Raw genomic sequence first — 19,657 nt, forward strand, 5'->3', positions numbered from 1 at the left:
GGCTTGAAGACTTTGAGGGAAACCATTAAAGGCTTAAGAGGACTTTAGAAGAAAACCATTAAAGGCTTGAAGACTTTGAGGGAAATCGTTAAAGGTTTGAGAAGACTCTAGAATGAAACCAATAAAGGCTTGAAGACTTTAAAGGAAGCCATTAAAGGTTTGAGTTGATGGGTTTTGGGTTAACCTTTGGTTTAGGAATGTGCAAACCGTTAGAGTGATTAGGCTAATAATAGGCGTTTAGATATGATTAGGAGGAAGGTTAACTTGCAACTTGCAACTTGCATTTTCTAGAAAGTGCAAGTAGGGGAGGGATTTTAGGAATTTACATAAATATTAATTTGTTTAAATGTGAGAAAGGGGATTTTAAGGATTTAAATAAACATTAATTTATTTAAATGTGAGAGATGAGATTTGTGGATTTTAAATAAATATTAATTTATTTAAATGTGAAGAACGATTTAATTAAACAAATATGATTTATCTATTTAATTAATGGTCTGAATTTGGTTAAGTGAATGAAATAAAATAAATAAAATAATTTATTTAATTAATAGGAGAAGAGGGTTGGGATGAATTAATTAAATATTAATTTAATTAATAGTTGGAAAAGGGGAAAGGATTAATTAAATGCGAATTTAATTAATAGTTGGATGAATGATAAGTAAACAAATTTAAAATTCATTTAATCAAGTGGATGGAAATAGGTGTCTACACAAGGCTCGTCTTGTTGCCAAAGGTTTCTCTCAACGTGAAGGAATTGATTACGAGGAAACCTTTTCTCCGATATCAAAGATAAGCACCATTAGATTAATCCTAGCCATGGCATCTCAGTGTGGTTGGAAGGTCCATCAAATGGACGTCAAGAGTGCCTTCCTGAATGTTGAGTTATAGGAAGAGGTCTCCATGATGCAACCTCTTGGATTCAAGGTTTCTGGAAAAGAACACCAGGTACTCAAACTGGTGAAAGCACTCTATGGCTTGAAATAGGCTCCTCGAGCATGGTACATGAAAATTGATAAGTACCTCACAGATTAGGGTTTCCAAATGAGCCCTTTTGACTCAAATCTGTATATCAAGACTACAAACAATGATATCATCCTTCTGGTTATATACGTTGATGATCTGATCATCACTGGCAGTTTGACATATTTGATTCAAAGAATCAAGCAGAATTTATGCCATTCTTTTGTATGACCGACCTTAGGCTTTTGCACTACTGTCTAGGTGTTGAGGTTTGGCAGTAGTCTCATGGCATTTTCATCTCTCAGTCCAAATATGTCAGGGCTTTGCTAGACAAGTTCTGAATATAGGACTACAAACTTGCATCTACACCTATGGAGAAAGGCCTGGAGTTGTCAGCCAAATCTGGTTCTCCAGTTGAGAATAAATCTGATTTCAGGAAACTAGTGGGTAGTCTAATATATCTCACCGCCACTAGACCCGATCTGAGCTATGCAATGAGATACATATCTTGCTTCATGGCAGCTCCTACAATAGATCATTGGGCTACAACGAGGCGGATCTTGCGCCATGTCAACGGCACTTTAGACTTTGGTATCCTCTATGGGCGAACCAAAGAACCCAGACTCATCGGTTATACAAATTCGGATTTGGCAGGCTCTGTTGATGACAAAAAGTCCACATTCGGTTATGTCTTCAGTTTGGGCATTGGTGTTGTCACTTGGACCAGTAAGAAGCAACAGGTCGTAACTCTTTCCTCGACTGAAGTTGAATATCGAGGAACAGTCAAAGTAACTTGTGAGGCGGTTTGACTTCGAAGGATGCTTTCAAACATTCATGTCTCAAGAAGGTCCTACACCCCTCTTCTGTGACAATCAAGGGGTGTTGAAAGTCGCCAAAATTCCAGTCTTCCTTGAGCGAACTAAGCATGTTGAGCTTCATTGTCATTTCATTCGCAAGCTGGTTGAAGATGGATCCATGTATTTGCAGTATGTTCTTACTGAGGACCAAACTATAGATATCCTCACCAAGTCCCTACATCTGGATAAGCTTGTTAAATTTAGGGGGCTACTTGGTGTAGTAGACAGATTGACTATTAAGGGATGGTATTAGAATAATATCTTTATTCAGTTATTTAATGGTCAATATTGTGTTATATTGTAAATATGTTAGCCCTATTTCTAAACTAGTCAAAATTTGAACTTTTGAATTAAATTTATCACTTGGCTAGCCAAATACCTATGTTTCTTAAGAACATTCAAGATTGGTTGTCATAATGGTTTCAATAAAAAATACTTCATTGAGTCAAAGTTGGTGGTGAATGAGCACAAATGGCTACAAAAATCAACGCCTTAGTCTTCAAAGTTGCCATCACATGATCGATTGGTGAATTATGTTAGTTTCGAAAGTGAGCGAAATGATCAACTCATAACTCTATGAGAAGCTATTTTAGTTTATATAGATCTCTTTGCATCAACTCATCATCAATAAGTTATGAAAGGCATCAAAGTTACTGAAATGCTACATCAATTAACATCATTGGTGAGTTGTGACTTTTGGCTAAGTCACGGGAAAAGTTTGAATGTTTCTTATCGACAAGTTAGGTGGCTTTACAAAAAAAATGATTTATTGTGTTCATAATTTTTTAGTGAGTTGTTCAAATTCTTAAAAAAATCTATATACTCAAACCTTAATGTTATTGGAAACTTTGACAACAAACGCAAGTTGGCCAACTTTCACAAATTGCCGACAAAGGGAGTTTCTAATTTTATTTCAAAGGCTGAAGAGGAGGTAGTTATAATAACTACTTATTGATAACTACTTCATCAAAGCATTGTGTGCAAAATCACAACAAAAGTTTCAGAAACTATCAAGCACATACACTAGCCAAGTGCACAAGTGATCCTATAATGGTTATCAACATCCTCCTGCCCGCCTGTACCAAAATTTGAAGCTTTGGAAGAGGTTATGGACATCTACAAAAGTATGATAATAGTGGGAATTTTTATCAGGTGTTGCTACTGCAAATGCGTGATCGACATGCTTGTAAAATATGAAATCATTGACAATGCACCCGAGTTGTATGATCGAATGCCTCGAGAAATGTTATCTACAAGAATGAAATGAAAAGGTTGCAGAGTGTGGGTGAAATGAATTTGTTGAAAAGGTTTTAAGACTTTAAGCAAATGCAATTGGTTGGTATAAGGGCCAACACCATAACCTTTTTGACAGACCGACTCAAAAGAGATGTCCTCTCAAGGATTGAAATGAAATTAGTGCAGAATATCGGCCACCATCGAATCATGTAAACACTTAACAACAATTATCAAAGTTGAATTCATTTCATAGAATGCAATAATCATGAGATGTGCACAAGGTAGAGTTGATACAAAAGGTTTTGGAACTTTCAAGTAAATACAATGGAATGTCTTAGAATTTCTTATCGTTGTTGACCAAAACACTAAGTGCAAAAGATTTTGTTAAATATTATAAATACAAGTGTTTCGGTTGGCACATACAAAATGTAGAATCATAAATAAGGCATGAATAGTGTTTGATAGATTGCTTCAATGAGATGTTATCTCAAGAATGCAATGATTGTGGTTGTGCACCAAATATATTTGTTGAAAATTCTTTATGAACTTCAAAGTAAATGCAATTCAAAGGCGTGAGGCTGAGTTCTACGAGCTTTGTCGGCATCTTCCCATGCTCAAGAACAAGAATTTTGGGACAGGTTATCGACATGCATCAAAGCACATTGGCTGGGACACTTTGTCAGATAGCGTATTTGGAGCCGTTTTTAAAGACATACATGCCGAATATGGAAACAAAAACAATGCACTTGAAATGTTTCATAAAGAGTCATCGAAAGAGACATTGCCTTATGGAATGCAATCACAGGATATACACAATAATTTTATTGAGAAGGCTTCACAAACTTTTGCAAATACTTGGGAAGACTTTGAATTCATCAAAAGAGAAAATATGTCTAAGTTGTTGATCTACATATTACTCATAAATTAAGAGGAGACATAAGACTCATCCCAACAAAACCAAAGTCACACTCTTTTTGATATAATGAGTTTCAAATTATCTTTTTGTAAAAGTGACTTATGTCACTCATATAACCACAAGTTAGAATTCAGGTTTAGCTTTTGTAAAAGTTAGTTATCCTAGCTTGTTTCCAAAAGGTAGCTACTAGAAGTAGTCACTTAGGTAGTTATTCTAAGTGGGTAACTAGGGTAGTTATCCTAAGTACTTACCTAAGGTGGTTATGAGTTGGTTATCAAGGTAGTTATTGCAGGATGCCTATAAATACAAGGCTTTGCATTGTAAAAGGGGAGACTCTTACAGTAAGGAGACTATGGATAAATTATCAAAGAAATAGATTGATGAATTTTGTGTTTACACTTTGTATAAAAGAGTTCTTGAGATTGTATAATTTCATGGAAATAATAAAGCATGTGCATTTAGCTTGTATGTTCTATATGTTCTTCTCGAGTAATTGTTGCTAATTTTTCATATGTCAAATTAGTGATATCTTTGTCTATGTGCAAATCATTTGTCATCTATTGGAATGCTTATGATCCATGCAATTGATGTAATGAAACATTATCAAGCTTTGTTTTCTTGGTTTGGATGTGCTAGAGTTACTCATCTCTTCGTATGTTGAGATATGTCACCCTTCTTTCATCATCATTGCAAGTTAAAACTTATTTTGTGCTTAAATTCCTTTTGTAAGTTGTCATCATTTGTGAAATCCCATTTGGTGTTCTTATGTTTTCCATTGGGGTTTAAGTTTCTTTAGTTTTGTTTTCTCTCCTTTTTGTACTTTCAGGTTAAAAGTAAACAAAAATCCCAAATACCCCCATCATACAAGGGAGCTGCCTCTCTCAAACGCAGATGAAGATTGCAGTTTGATTGCAATCTCTCCAGCTGTTGGAACGGTTGTCATTGCTCTTCGGGTGAACAAGGTCAATTTTGAAGGAGAATTCATAGTGACAATTTGTTTACCAATAAGGAGAATTCATAGTGACAATTTGTTTACCAATAAAATATTAGTAGTTTCTAATTTTATTTCTATTATCGTTTGTTTCTTAATAGAAACATCGATCTCTTTGTAATCTATAAATGATTGTTTAATCTTTCAACTAATTCATTCAGTTTTTACCATTTACATGTGTAATAGATTCCCCAACCTCCACTTATTCACTCTTACATTCCTCCATTGGGCCTTCAAAGTATCCTACCCTTCCCACTTCTTGCTAAACCGTTAGTGAGGTATCTTGAACCCCAATTCCCCACACCTCTGTGCATTATCCTTGTAGATTACTCTATCTCCAACATGGATTCTTCTTTAAAATCTTCATGGATCATAATGCCAACATATGTTTAAAAAAATTTCTATTGGGACCTCGTTGCTTGAAACTTTGCCATTATGCCATTTTTTCTACCTTGTCCCCTCTACAAAATTGTCTCCTTTGGCACATGAATCTCCAAAACTTTAACTTTGGGCCCCCAAAGCATTTTAAACAAGCAACACACTATTGAGGAATGCATTTCCTTGGACCCTGTCATTCAAAAGTAAAACCCTACCTACCTCCTTACATAACCTAGGACACCATAATGGCCACAAATGAATGTGATAAGACAAGGGAAAACTTTCAAACACCTTTTTGCATATGTAGGCCCCTTAGGGACATTGTTTGTTACAAGGGAAAATGTTTGCTAATATAGAGGGCATGGTTTCATCTATGCAACCATGTGAAAATGATGCTAGCAAGCATGGGTGACTTGTGCAATGTCAAATGGCTGTAGGCAAATTTGGGCATGGGATTTTGGATCCCAAGCTAGGCCCTCAATCTATATATATCTTTGGTAGATTCTTCAATGTACAATTTTTGTCATTTTATAAAAAAAAAACCAATCCTAGTTGCTATAGTTTGAGCACTTGTGTTCATTTATTATATTTGAGGACAAAACCCCTTAAATTCTAGAGATTGGAAGGGAGAACTCCCCTATATCTTAAGGGCAATTTGACATAGAGGTTGCAATTCATTATGAAGATTATAAGGGAAGTTGTAATTTGTTATTTGAAATATTAATTAAAAAAATTCAGTTCCAACACGTGTGTGTGACTGATTTTATGGTTTTTGCAATCTATTGTAAAATTTGATTTTTTATTAATTTATTTTTCACTTCATTAAGGTCATCACTTGTTATATGTGAGTGTGCCTTTAATATTTTGTTAGTATTGTTTTATTTATATTTTTTTCTCTTCAGAGGTACTAATATATACTTTGCAACTATTTAGTAACATCTAATGTCTCCAAGAGTGGAGGAAGATACGGGCGAAGAAATTTTGTACTAAACATTGAATATAATATGAGAAGTGTTGTAGATATGGTGTTGTCATTGATGTCAACTGGAGATTGTTGCAGATATGGATCAATATGTTATGTTGTAGATTTGGAGCAGTGTGTTGATATGGCATTGAATGTTCCTGTTTGGATATCCAAAGGGAGAGATTGTTGTTGTAGTGACAGTGTGTTCAACCTATGATTATATGCTTGAAAGTTCATAGTTGGATGTCAAAATGTGTGATTGGAAGTTCATGGTTGGATGTGAAATGTGTGATTCTCTGAAGTTCATGGTTAGATGTCAAAATGTGTGAATCTCTGAAGTTCATGGTTGGATGTCAAATGTGCTTTGGTTGATAGATTGTTGCAATGAAATAGCTCAACTATGATGTGCCAGTTTTGGTGTCTTTGGCTCAAGAGATTATACTACATTTCTCTATAGTTGAAGATATGATTCTATAGTTTGTAAGTAAGACAAAGGAGGATGTATAGTAACCATGTTTTTGAGTTTAGGTCACAAAAGTCAAAGAAGGTACTTCTTATGCATGCAGATTGAAGACAATTTTGTTGTTTATTAGGATGGGTTAGAGGAATGCTTTGCACTTGTCTACATTTCAAATTTGGCTCTTGTGGTTTGGAGAACTTGCTCATATTGTTTGTATATTATTTCTCTTCAAGTTTCAAGTGTTAAGGTGTATTGCAAGTATGAACCTAATTGCTATATCTAAAGACTATGTTACCTGGTGTGCATGTGGTGATTGGTTTCAATATTTATTGGTTTGAACCAACTAAATTGAATGTGACAGTGTGAAATAATTGTATAGGAATGATGTCGTATGTCATATGATGTTTTTATGTGCTCCACACTATGGTTCTTGATCTCTCGGGAATCATTTGTTGACTGGAGTGGACATATTGAAGGATAAGTAGTTGCATGGCCGACCTAGGATATTTGTGCCAATGTCTTGTGATTTGTGCCAACATGAAGAAGTGTGATAAGGTGATTTGGGTCTTGTTTATCTCTTTCCTTGGTCTACATTTAGTTCCCTTCCACCGTGGAAATGTTAGGGGATGCATGTTTCATGTTGATACGTTTTATCTTGGCCAACTTGGCGTATGTGTGCTACTATTTTGATGTTCTTGCAAGAATGGAGATATGTTCTAAGTTGAATTGGGTCTTGTTTATCCTTTAGGTTGGACCATAGTTGTTCTCTGCTCTCCTTGGATGTTTTTGGGGCTGACCTCTTTGACCGATGCATGTTCTATGTTCATATGCTTCATCTTGGATGACTTGGAGAGTTGTTGATGCTTGTAGAGGATATAAAAGAAAGATCAAATTAGTCGCAAGAGTGTGGATGTTGAGGGAGTGTGGTGTGGTGCGAAGAAAAGCTTATTGCATACTAGAGGCAGTAAGTTGAAGGCAACTGATGGTGTAGAGGTGTTGTGGCGGGAATTCATCATCATTCATGATTCTTTGAGGTTGTAGCCTCTTTTATAAGTGTTGTAATTATCAGGGAGTAGTGAACTCTCTTTGGTTGTAGCCATAAAACTATGATTGAGGGAGTTGTAGCCCAAAAATAAATTCATAAATTTGTTTATATTATTGTGAGGCTGGATTTTGACAACAGCTCCAAGTAACTTGCTCATTGTGGTTTTTCACTTGTTGTGTTTTCCATGTAAATCTAGTGTCTTCATGTGCATTTTTTTTTAATTTTTCATTGCTGTTGATTTTTTGTAAGAATTATCTGGTTTCTAGTGGTGGTGAAGTGTTTGAGAATTGATTAAATACTGATTCACCCCCCTTGCAGTATTGCGGTGTATCTAACAATAAGGTGGCATGTTGAGCCCAAATCAATATCACTTGCTTGCTTGATGGTAAGGTCTGATTTTTTTGTTTGGGCTTGGGAAGTGTCTCATTTGAAGGTGTAACTAGACTTTGTATCCACCTTGAAGTTGAAGGACACAATATTGATCATGTTGTTGCTTGTACTTCTCACCGATTTGTTGCTAGATCTCTTGAACAATTTACTTAATATGTAGAATTTTTATTTTTTTTCGATAAAAGGCCGAGGCCAAGAATTTATTAATCATTTAGAAATATACACTACTCCACTCATGCGGGTGCCGGTAGGAAAGAGTGGAGGCAAGAAAACCTCCGGCCTTGCCCGAGACCATAGTCTGACAAAATAACTAATTTTAGATTTAATACATCGTCACCCCTGGGCTAGGGTGTTCAGGTGGGGAGTATTTTATTTTCTCCCCTTACAAGCCCAAGTTGTAACATTGATAAACAGTTGATCATCCATTAACTTCTGTCGGTTAAGTCCAGAGGTTGGTCCTTGGTTGTTTATGCTCTCTCCTTGATCATCCCAGGTATCCTGCATTGTTATAGCTCAAACACTTGGCAGAACTGTTAGTGTAAATCAATCTTTTATATCATATGAACATTCGACTGTGAAGTTAGACTCTGCCTAACATGCAATTTCCCTTTGGAAACCAATCTTTCCTGACCACAAAATAAAGATTTTAATAAAAACATGATGTATATTCTGATTTCGGTTATGCTGGAGCAAGATTTGACCAAATAGTCTTAATACTACCAACTTTTGTTTATGCTCCTGGATTTGGCCTTCGTGAAGGATCAGACCCAGGCTACACAAATCAAAAGTAGGTGTAGGATATTTAGGCAAACCGATCCTCTCAGGCTAGTAACTTTAAGCCTATTTTCATAATGCAAATTTGTTGAATTATTCTTCAGATAATTATTGTAGCCCTGTATATCTCTTATTTTGATATCCCATTGTATAAGTTACTAGGATGGGTATAAGTATATTGATTTAGGTAATGTCGATATGGCAAGTTTTGTTTGTTTTTTTCTTTTTGGTTGGGGGGGGGGGGGGGGGGTTGGTATATTTGTATAATATACATACATACATACATACATACAAATATATATATATATATATATATATATATATATATATATATATAAACAAAACAACAAAGTACTACTCAAGAGTTGATGTCAGTTTCTAAACTTGAATGTCAAAATAGATATTCTACTTCCATGCTCATATAAAATATGATATCTTAATGAGAGGTCTTCAACATCATGAACAAGCATCTCGACAATAGTTGGATTCTTTCATAGAGAAATAGAATCTCAACTTGGGGGGTCCAAGCAAGTGTTGCAAGAATGAACCAACATCCTTGGTACTCTCAATTACTATCCCAATCATAATTTATGAAGATTGGTGCTACCATCGAATTTTTCAAATTCAAAGAAAGATTATCTATTATGGAAACCTTCGAGATAATTAACAATTGCATTGGGAATATAAGGGTCCAAAAAATTTAAAAAACTTTAAAATTATTAAAAAGGTGAAGAACTACGGGTACTCTGAAATTTCTCAGGGTAACATTACTTTTTTCAGGAATGATTCCTCTTCCAACATGACAGGCAATGTTGAATTAATGGGTGTCAATTGTTGGAAGTGGAAATTGTTGTCACAAATTTTTCACCCTTGCTGAGATATCAACCCAGCAACCTTGTGAAACATGGAAACAACCCCAAAGTGTGGGACCTTACACAAAGGGGTTGAATCTCCAAAGAAGGCCGACTTCCTTCTCAATCCAAGTGCAAGTGTTGAAACAACTCAACACTCTAAAGTCTACTTCTAAACCTAACCTACAACTTGCAGAGGAAAGGGAAGAAAGAAATGCTAAAAATGAAAGGAAGTGACGCACCAAGATAAGATATGTTTATCTCCCCACCCATAAATGACACGAAGAATCAATTGAGATACCCAAGGGATGCAAAAACTTCAGTTGTATGAATGACCCCAAACGCATATATGGAGGTTATAATTTGTTGAATGTCAAAAGGGGAGAAGGTTTCCCACAAGTCATACACAAAATAAGTTAACACAACATATACCTGAAAGAAAGCCACAAAACATACACTTACAATAAAGGTAAGAAAATATACACAACATTCATAAGTTGAAAGAATGCACAAATGATAATTTCAATTTATTCTCAGGCCAATGGCCAAACTTACAGTTGCAGAAATGCAAGAAAATATACAAATCTTTAAGAGAAGTGATAGAGAAAAAAATAGCTCAAGCTAGCAGGGAGAGAACCCTTTACAATGAGGCATAACAACCTATATATAGCAAACTGGTCATAGAGGAGATACCAGTAGTCAAAGAGAGGAAGCCCTTACCTTGGCATGCATAAAGGAATGTCAGTTAGGGAAGGTAGGGAGGTGCATTAACCTAACATGGTGTGCATGCAAGAAACCTGACCATACCTTGAGAAGGCGATCCCAAGAAGAAAAATATTTCTAGAAGGTGGATTGTCTGACATTCCAAAGTTAGAGCATGCAAAACTGAAATGAAGGCCATCAAGTAACCATAAATAAGCGTGGCCCTAGACTCCACTTGATGGCAATCTTGCAAAAAGCATTAAATGCGGCCTTGTAGCTCAATGAATGAAAGTAGACGATTCGCAGGGGTTGATGGAGCATTAACAGCCTTGAGTGTTGATCATGCCATCTAGAAGTGTAGATGTCACCGAAGGTCAAACATCTGACCTTGCTACAAGGGGAGAGGAAACAAGAACCCTGAAATTCCAGGATTCCAGGTTCAAGGAAGGAAAAAGGCTTGAGAAATGGGAATTTCGAGATTCTGGGTTCAAGGAAAAAGACTTTAGAACTAGGGATTCTAGGATTCCAAGTTTAAGGAAGGAAAGAGGGTTGAGAACTGGGAATTTTGGGATTCCGGGTTCAAGGAAGGAAAAGGTCTTGGAACTTGGAGGTTTCGGGATTCTAGAGTCATGAAGGAAAAGACTTGGAACTTGGGGTTCTTGGATTTCGGGGTCATGAGGAAAAGGCTTGGAACCTGGGGGTTTTGGTATTTTGGGGTCATGAAGGAAAAGGCTTGGAACCTGGGGGTTCTGGGATTTTGGGGTCATGAAGGAAAAGGCTTGGAACCTGGGGGTTCTAGGATTTCGGGGTCATGAGGAAAAGGCTTGGAACTTGGGGATTCTAGGGTCATGAGGAAAAGGCTTGGAACCTGGGGGTTCCAGGATTCCGGGGTCATGAAGGAAAAGGCTTGGAACCTAGGGGTTATGGGATTCCAGGGTCATGAGGAAAAGGCTTGGAACTTGGGGATTCCAAGATTCCGAGGTCATGAAGGAAAAGGCTTGGAACCTGGCTCCCGACAAGACAACACTTGACACTTCATTACCATTGGCTTTGTCCTTGATCAACTGGGGCAACACTGGTTCATGGAACATATCTCAAATCGGTTCTCATTGATGGACCAAGGATGTCATAAAATGACAATATTTTGGCGACCTCTATGAGATGCTTGCCTGCTAAGAATGAAATCCAAAAGCCTTAAGAATCCATTGGGCACTGAGTCATTGGAAGGACCCAAAACATGTGCATGCCAACACTTGGAGGGAAGCTTGAAAATAGAGCATGTATTCTCTTAAGGAGAATGTAGCAGGTGCAAAAGCACTTATGAAATCAAAACAAACTCTAATATAATATTTACATTGATTTACAAGAGGTAATTAGTACATTTTTCTCTGTCAAAGACAATTTTTTTGAAGGAGCTGACTTCCTTCATTCTATACTTGCATTCACCACCTAGCTACAACAGTTGAAGTCTCATGTATGCATGCATCAAACCATACATATTGCTTATATGGTGAAAGAACACTTCACCATTCACCTTGCCACCATAAGGAAGCCATAGAATGTAGGCATCTAAGACATCCGGGGATGCATCAAGCATACTTACAGTAGCAAAGCATAGTATTTTGGAGTATGCTATCCTCAAAATAACTACCCCTTGCAAAAGAGAAGGCATCCTCTTCATACAAAGGGGCAACATTGTTTTTACAATAGCCAACCTCCTCTATGCATGAGTTGAAACCAAAAGAAAAGGCCTCAAACTCACATGGTGATGAAAAGTATACCATACCTCTTTCCTAACCTGCACAAGGGGGCTCCTCGTGCAAATCAAATAGAAAAATTTAAAGCTCAGGTATACTGCCAATTTGAGTAACAAGGGGGCTCCTCGTGCAAATCAAATAGAAAAATTTGAAGCTCAGGTACACTGTCATTTGAGTAACAAGGGAATTACTCTTTTGGCATGTATGTTGCTACTCCACATCACCATCCTTGATATGCTAGTCCCAAGTGAAACATTCAAGCTTAGGCACATTGTCCCTAATGCTAAACGCAACATCTTCACCTTGAATAAATACCTCATATTCAACATTATCACATTCAAGGATAGTGGAGAACCAACATACATCATAATCACATGTGCTCATACTTAGCTCATTAGCACCAACCTCAGATTTATGAGGCATTTCATAAGAAGATCTAAAATCTTCAAATTGCCTCTCTATTTTTGTTTCTTCCTCTTGGCAACCAATTGCAATAACCTTAGGCTCATGACATGACCCGTTCCCCACAATTATTGTAGCAATAACATCATTTTTGTGGCCTCCCCAATATGTGTAGCTACAGCCACATCCTTTGAACATAAAGGATCATCAATCTCTATCTTGTCCTCTAAAAAATAGAACAAAAGAAGGAAGACATCAAAAATATTTTCTTCTTCACCATTCTCATCTTAGGTTGAATTATGTTCTGAATGATCAACATCATGATTTGATCTAACTGGCTCCTCAAAGTTGTCTTTATGTCCCTGCTCAATGCCTTGCAACTGTAGGTGATCTTTGAATTTTTTTTGCAACATGTCTAAACCTTGATCTTGTTGAGGGTAAGGGAGCTCACCACTAGTAGACAACACCTCCCCTCCCTCTTGATGATCAATCCAATCCGCCTTCCAGACAACATGTCCACCTTTGAAGAATGAAATAGTGTTAGGAAAAGGAGATTGATCTGATAGGGGATGTTGCAAGGGAGGTTGTAGAGGGGAAGGATCTTGTAAAACAACAACTTGAGCTCCTTTGAAACTTTGGATTTTAAACCTAGGAGGTTTATTTGAAATCTTGGAAGGTCTCCCTTTCTTTGTTGGTTGAAAATTTAGTACACCTGGGAAGATGTGCAAAATTGTGGTTTCAGCCACAGTGTGTGAGTATAAAACTCTCCTAACTTAGGGAAGGCTCCCCATCTACTACTACCAACACTAATCTAATTTGGGTGGAAAACATTTTATTCTCTTTCTTCATAAAAAAAGATATTCTTTCTCCTATTTCAAAAAAATAGTTACAACAACAATGATAAATACAGAAATGAAACTTTTTGTAGGATTTTTAGAACATAAAGGGAAGCAAGGTTTTAATGAAAGAACAAATACTTCCATCGCTTCTCCAAGATGGGAAAATAAAAATTAAAGCATAGTTTTCAGCACTTCTATTGTCCTATCAACCTTCTCAAAATGATAACAGTGTACAACACATAGTAGCTCAAAGTCTGTCTATATGATGGACTTCACCTTACATGCACAAGTCTTAAAAACTAAAAGCATCACAAAGTCTAAGAGTTATCTCCTTACTTGAGCTTTCTACACCAGCTTCAAACGTGATAAGCAACTCAAAGTCTGCAAGACCAAGTCTGAAAATCAAACCTATAACTCTAAATACAATTATCAACTCAAAGTTTGCACAATTGAATTTGAATCCCTCTTGAACAATAGAACAAAAATCACAACCAGTTCTAGAAAATGGCATCACATAACAACTTGAATTGGCACAAAGTCTCTGTTAGAGTTATCTTGTATTAGCTAATAATTATTTATTTAATTATTAGTCTATTATACTCTACACTTAAGCTAAACTTACGCATTTAATAATATTGTAGGTATTTAATAATTATTCTAATTATTAATTATTAAATACTCTTAATGCCTTTAGGGTTTCTTTAGGGTCGTATATCTTTAGGGTTTCTCATTCTTCTGTCATAAGGATTGTATTGTAACTTTTCTTTTTCATTCCCTCTCTGAATGATAATCTCTCTTTCAGAGCCTTTTTTGTGTTTTGTCTCCAATCTTCTCTTGTGACACGTATTCTTGCATATAAATGCTCTCGGGATCTCAGAAGTTGTATTTTCTCAACTTCTTCATGGTATCAGAGTTTTCATTTGTTGTTGCTTGTTCCTAATTTATTTTCAGAAAATTTTCTCTGCAGGCAAGGGTTTCAGTTCTTTTTCAGAGGTTTTAGTTTGGATCTGGGGTATCTTTTTCTTTTTTTTTTCTTTTTTTGGGCATTTTGAGCTCAAATAAATCTCACCATTGAGCTCAAAACACCCAAAACCCACCATTTTCATATAAAATTTGTCTAGTTTGGACAACTTTAGCTTTGGGAAAAAAAAATTTGAGTTTGCCCTTTGCAAACACGTTTTCCAAGGCAAAAATCAAAACAAAAACAAAAAAATTAAAAAATAAACAATTTTTTTTCAGCAGTTTAACAGCTTTCCTAGGCCGAGCCGCCACCGCGACGGTTTGTGGAGCCACAGGCGGCCTCCAAGCCCGCCACGACCGACAATCTCCCACCGCCCCTAGCCGCTAGCCGTAGCAATCGGTTAACTGCCCGGTCGCCTTTCGCCCGGGGCCGCCGCCGCCGTCACCGCCCACTGCACTGAGCCCAGAGCTGCCGCCACCGCTGCTGCATGGCACCCACTGTCGTCCACTGCACGCCGCCCGACCACTGCCTACCCTTCGCCGTCGCCCAGCCAATGCGCCACCTCCCTGCCACCAGCAGGGGGGCCCTTTTTTTTTTTTTTCCTTGAAGGGTTTTGACATCATATTGTTTTTTTGCTATAACTTGGGCAAACGTAGTTGGATTTTTGAAAACGAATAAGCGCCAGAAAGATCTTTTTGAGCTCTACTCAGATTTGGTGGTGAGATTTGCTGATTTTTTCATATAGTACTTGTTTTTTGCCGTCCAAGCTAGCACTCTTTTCTGCACTCTGAGAGCCATATCTTGGGCAAACAGACTCCATTTTTCAGAAAACGAATAGGCATCGGAAAGGCCTTGGAGAGCTCTTCTCAAATTTGGAGTTATCTTTTCTAGAAAAATAACTAGGTACACAAGATAGTATTTGACAATTTTCCTTGCTCTTGTCTTCTTTTTTGGCTCTTAGATTGTACTGGTTTTTTGTTTTACATATTGTGGGGGGTGTTATTTTTTACTATTTTCTGTAATTACTTTAGAAAATCAGAACACCTAAACTCAAAAAAAAACAAAAAAGCCCCTTTTGCATCTTCTGTCTAGTCTGAAAGATCACTTAGTTAAAGAAATCAAGAGCAGGTCCAGGTTCAGGTATGGGTACACATGACAAATTCTTCAGTTGAGCTTCTTACATCCCAGAACTATCACCTCTGGAAAGATCATATGACGAGGCTTCTTAGATCAAGGGGGTTGTGGTCCTGTTTGGATGTGGATCAACTGCTGTTGTAGTGTCCTTTTGAGATTCTTCAACACTAGAATAAAATGGATGAGGCTATGGGTGTCATCTCCTTACATGTTTCAGACAACTTGCTTTTTCACCTTGATGGTTTGCTCACTCCTCAGGCTATGTGGTCCAAATTTGAAACTCTCTTTGGTACTATCAATGAGTTCAGAGCATTATAGATTGAGGCAGAGCTCTCTTCCTTTTTACCTGAGTCTTTTCCTCACATTGAGGACATTCTGAACAAGTTCAAAACCACCATATCTATCCTACACAGTTGTGGTAAAAATAAGACAGACTCAGAGTGTAGCTACCTGATTCTCTCTAAGCTTTGAGGTCCCTATCAAATATTTGCTTCCACCTTTTATTCTACTATGGATGAATTAGGTACATACTTCACCATGCCTACTTTTGATGTGTCCCATGATCGCTTGACTTGTGAGCAAGCTCACCTATCTCAGTTGGACACTCTCATAGGATCAAAGTCGAAAGCATTGGTTGCTTAGACATCTAAAGAGAACAAGAAGCAGAAACCGAAGCCTAAGAAGGATTCAATTGGTAGTGAGTGTTCCTCCAAGCCACCACCTAAGTCTGATTATAAACTAAAGTCCCATCCCAAACAGGAGCACTCTTCTAAGTCTGGTGAGTCATCCTCTAAGACTAAGAAGAAGTTAGATGAACTTTGTAGTTTTTGTGGCAAACAAGGTCATCCAGTTTATCGTTGTTGGACACGATTAGACGCTTTGGAGGCAGCCATGCAGCAACATCATATTTCTCCTCCTCAACCTCCATCTTCCTCTTCTACTGGGAAATGACATTCTCTTTCTGAACGAGCCATTCCTTATGCATCCACTTGGATTATTGATTCTGAGGCTTCTCACCACATGACACACTCACCGTAGCTTACCTCACTTGCTCACAGTAATACTTTACAGATTACAGTTGGTGACTCCGTACAACTTTCAGTTTCAAGTTCACGTTATGTTCCATTGACATGTGATTGTTTTCAGGATGTTCTTTTGGTTCTTGACATTTTTACGAACCTCCTCTTTGTTTATCAGATTTGTCATTTTGGCTCTGGTAAAACAATTGAGTTCTCACCACATGATGTGGTTATTCGATAGCTCCATGATCTTGATTTGGTTGTGGCTACTGGCAGTGTTGATCCTGATTCTCGGTTATACCGGTTTGATGACTTTGAGAGCCCAGATGGTTCAGGTGTTTCTCTTGTAGCACATGCAGATTCAATAAGCAAACTTTGGCATGAGCATTTTGGCCATGTCAACTACAGATACTTACAACAGATGAGCACACATGCACTTGTTATTGGGCTCCCTCAGATATCCTGTACTGATGGTGTATGTCAAGGTTGTGCACTTGGAAAGCATCACCGCAATCTGTTTCCTAAAGGCATAGCCACCCGTGCTAAGGCACCCTTGGATTTGATCCACAATGATCTTATGTCATTTTCGACTCCATCTTTTTCAGGGTCCAATCATGTGGTCACTTTCATTGATGACTTCTCCAGACGTACATGGGTGTACTTTATTAAGTACAAGTATGATGTCTTTGATTCATTTCGAGTCTTTAAGACATTTGTAGAGAAGCAGTTTGGTCTTTCTATCAAGAGAATACGCACAGATAATGGGAGAGAATATGTGAATCAAGCTTTTACGGATTTCTACACCGAGCATGGTTTGCAACATCAGTTATCAGTTCCTCACACCCCTCAGTAGAATGATGTTGCTGAGAGAAAGAACATAACACTACGGGAGATGGCCAATTGCATGCTTCAGTCACGTTCTATGCAACCTGCTTTTTGGGCTGAGGCAGTTAATTATGCCACTTATATTCAAAATCGGATGCCTCATAAGGCATTGCGCCAGTTGACTCTTGAGGAGGCTTGGTCCCATGTCAAGCATGATATTTCTTCATCAATTTTTTGGTAGTGAGGCTTGGGAATTTATTCCAGATGCTCAGAGGAAAGCCATGGAGAGGAAGAGCAGACGAATCATTTTTGTTGGCTACTATGAGGATGTTAAGGCATACATATTGTTTGATCTTGATTCCAGAGAGATCCTATTTAGGCGGGATGTCTAGTTTGATGACCGCCTTCCTCAAATAGATTCTCCATCAACAACTTCTCCCTCACTGCCTCCTCCTCCCTCTTCATCTTTTGAGGTTTCCCTCTTCCTTGAGGATGATGCAGATGATGGTCCACCTTCACCACCACCCATTGCTCAGCCTTTGCCCAAGTGGGCCCGGTTTACAGTTGATGTCGTTGGTTCTATGGCAGGTGATCATACTAACACTCATTGTACTCGTGCACAAACATCCGGTTCTAGTCTTCTGAGTCATGCCATTTCGGATGATCCTCAGAAATTTTCAGAGGAGACAGGTCACCCAGAGTGGGATAGGGCCATGGATGGGGAGTATTCTTCTTTGATGAAGAATCATACTTGGGATCTTTGTACTCTTCTGAAGGGAAGAAAGTTGGTTTGGTGCAAGTGGGTGTACCATACCAAGTATGTTGTAGATGGTTCTATTAATAAGTATAAGGCTCGTCTTGTTGCGAAGGGGTTTTCGCAGGTGGAGGGTATTGATTACTCTGAGACCTTTGCTCCTGTCACCACGTTGAATTCTATTCGCTTTGTGCTTTCTCTAGTAGCTTCATGGGGATGGACAGTTTTTCAGATGGATGTGAAGAGTGCTTTCTTGCATGGAGACCTTCGTGAGGAGATCTATATGGAGCGACCTCAGGGTTTTGTGTAGGATTCCTCTTTGGTTTGCAAACTTGGACATTTATTATATGGTCTCGAACAGGCTCCTCAAGCCTGGTATGAGAAGATGGACTCTTTCTTGCTTTCCACACTCTTTACACATTGTCATTTCGATCCTACAGTCTACATTAAGTGTCAGGGGGATGATATAGTTATTCTTGTGCTCTATGTTGATGATCTTATCATTATCGGTAGCTCATCCTCCTGGATTTAGGATATTCAGCGAGCCTTGATGGACCAGTTTTAGATGACAGATCTTGGCCTTCTACACTATTTTTTGGGCCTACAGATTATTCAATCTTCCGATGGGATTTCCCCACTTGAGAAGAAGTATGCTCTTGATATGCTTCAGAGATTTGACATGCTTACTTGCAAGCCTACACCCACACCATTTCAGTCAAGTGTTGTTTTGTCTACCACTTGTTCTATACCTTCTGTGGATTCTACCTTATATAGGCAGTTGGTTGGCAGTTTTTTGTACCTGACCCATACCCGCCTGGATCTTTCTTTTGTGGTCGGTCTTGTCTCTCAGTTCTCCCATGATCCTCATGAGAACCATTGGCAAGCAACCAAACGTATTTTAAGGTACATTCAGGGTGCTACACAGTTTGGCATTCACTATACTTCAAGATCCCGTCACATTGTTGGCTTCACTGACTCAGATTGGGTTGGTGATGGTCAAGATCGGAAGTGTACTTCTGGCTTTATTTTTTGCCTTGGTTCTGGTCCTATCACGTGGTATTGCAAGAAGAATTCTGCTATTGTATTATCATCTACAAAGGCTGAGTACCAAGCAGCAGTGTTAGCTAGTCAGGAGGTTTTATGGCTTCGACTGTTGATGAATGAGTTTGGGTTCCATCTTGATAGTCCCACTATTCTTTGGTGTGACAATCAGAGTGCCATTCACCTTTCCCGCAACCCAGTGGAGTACCAGAGGTCTAAACACATTGATCTTCACATGCACTTCATCAGACAGTTGATTCAAGATGGCTTTCTCATCTTGGAGTACATTCCTACAGAGGAGCAAGTTGCTGACATCTTCACTAAACCTTTTGCATCTCCCTGCTATCTTCAGTTGCACTCTATGCTTGGGGTGAAGGAATTTGTCCTAGGGGGTTCTC

General features: G+C 38.1%; 1 protein-coding gene across 1 annotated transcript; it reads left to right on the forward strand.

The window, feature by feature from the left end:
- Positions 1 to 1,334: 1,334 nt before the first annotated feature.
- Positions 1,335 to 1,772, forward strand: LOC131075818 (secreted RxLR effector protein 161-like). Its single transcript, XM_058012718.2, has one exon. It carries the CDS (start codon positions 1,335 to 1,337, stop codon positions 1,770 to 1,772), a length of 438 nt encoding a protein of 145 aa, XP_057868701.2.
- Positions 1,773 to 19,657: the final 17,885 nt, after the last annotated feature.

Source organism: Cryptomeria japonica, chromosome 3 (genome assembly GCF_030272615.1).
Source record: "Cryptomeria japonica chromosome 3, Sugi_1.0, whole genome shotgun sequence".
NCBI classification, from domain to species: Eukaryota; Viridiplantae; Streptophyta; class Pinopsida; order Cupressales; family Cupressaceae; genus Cryptomeria; species Cryptomeria japonica.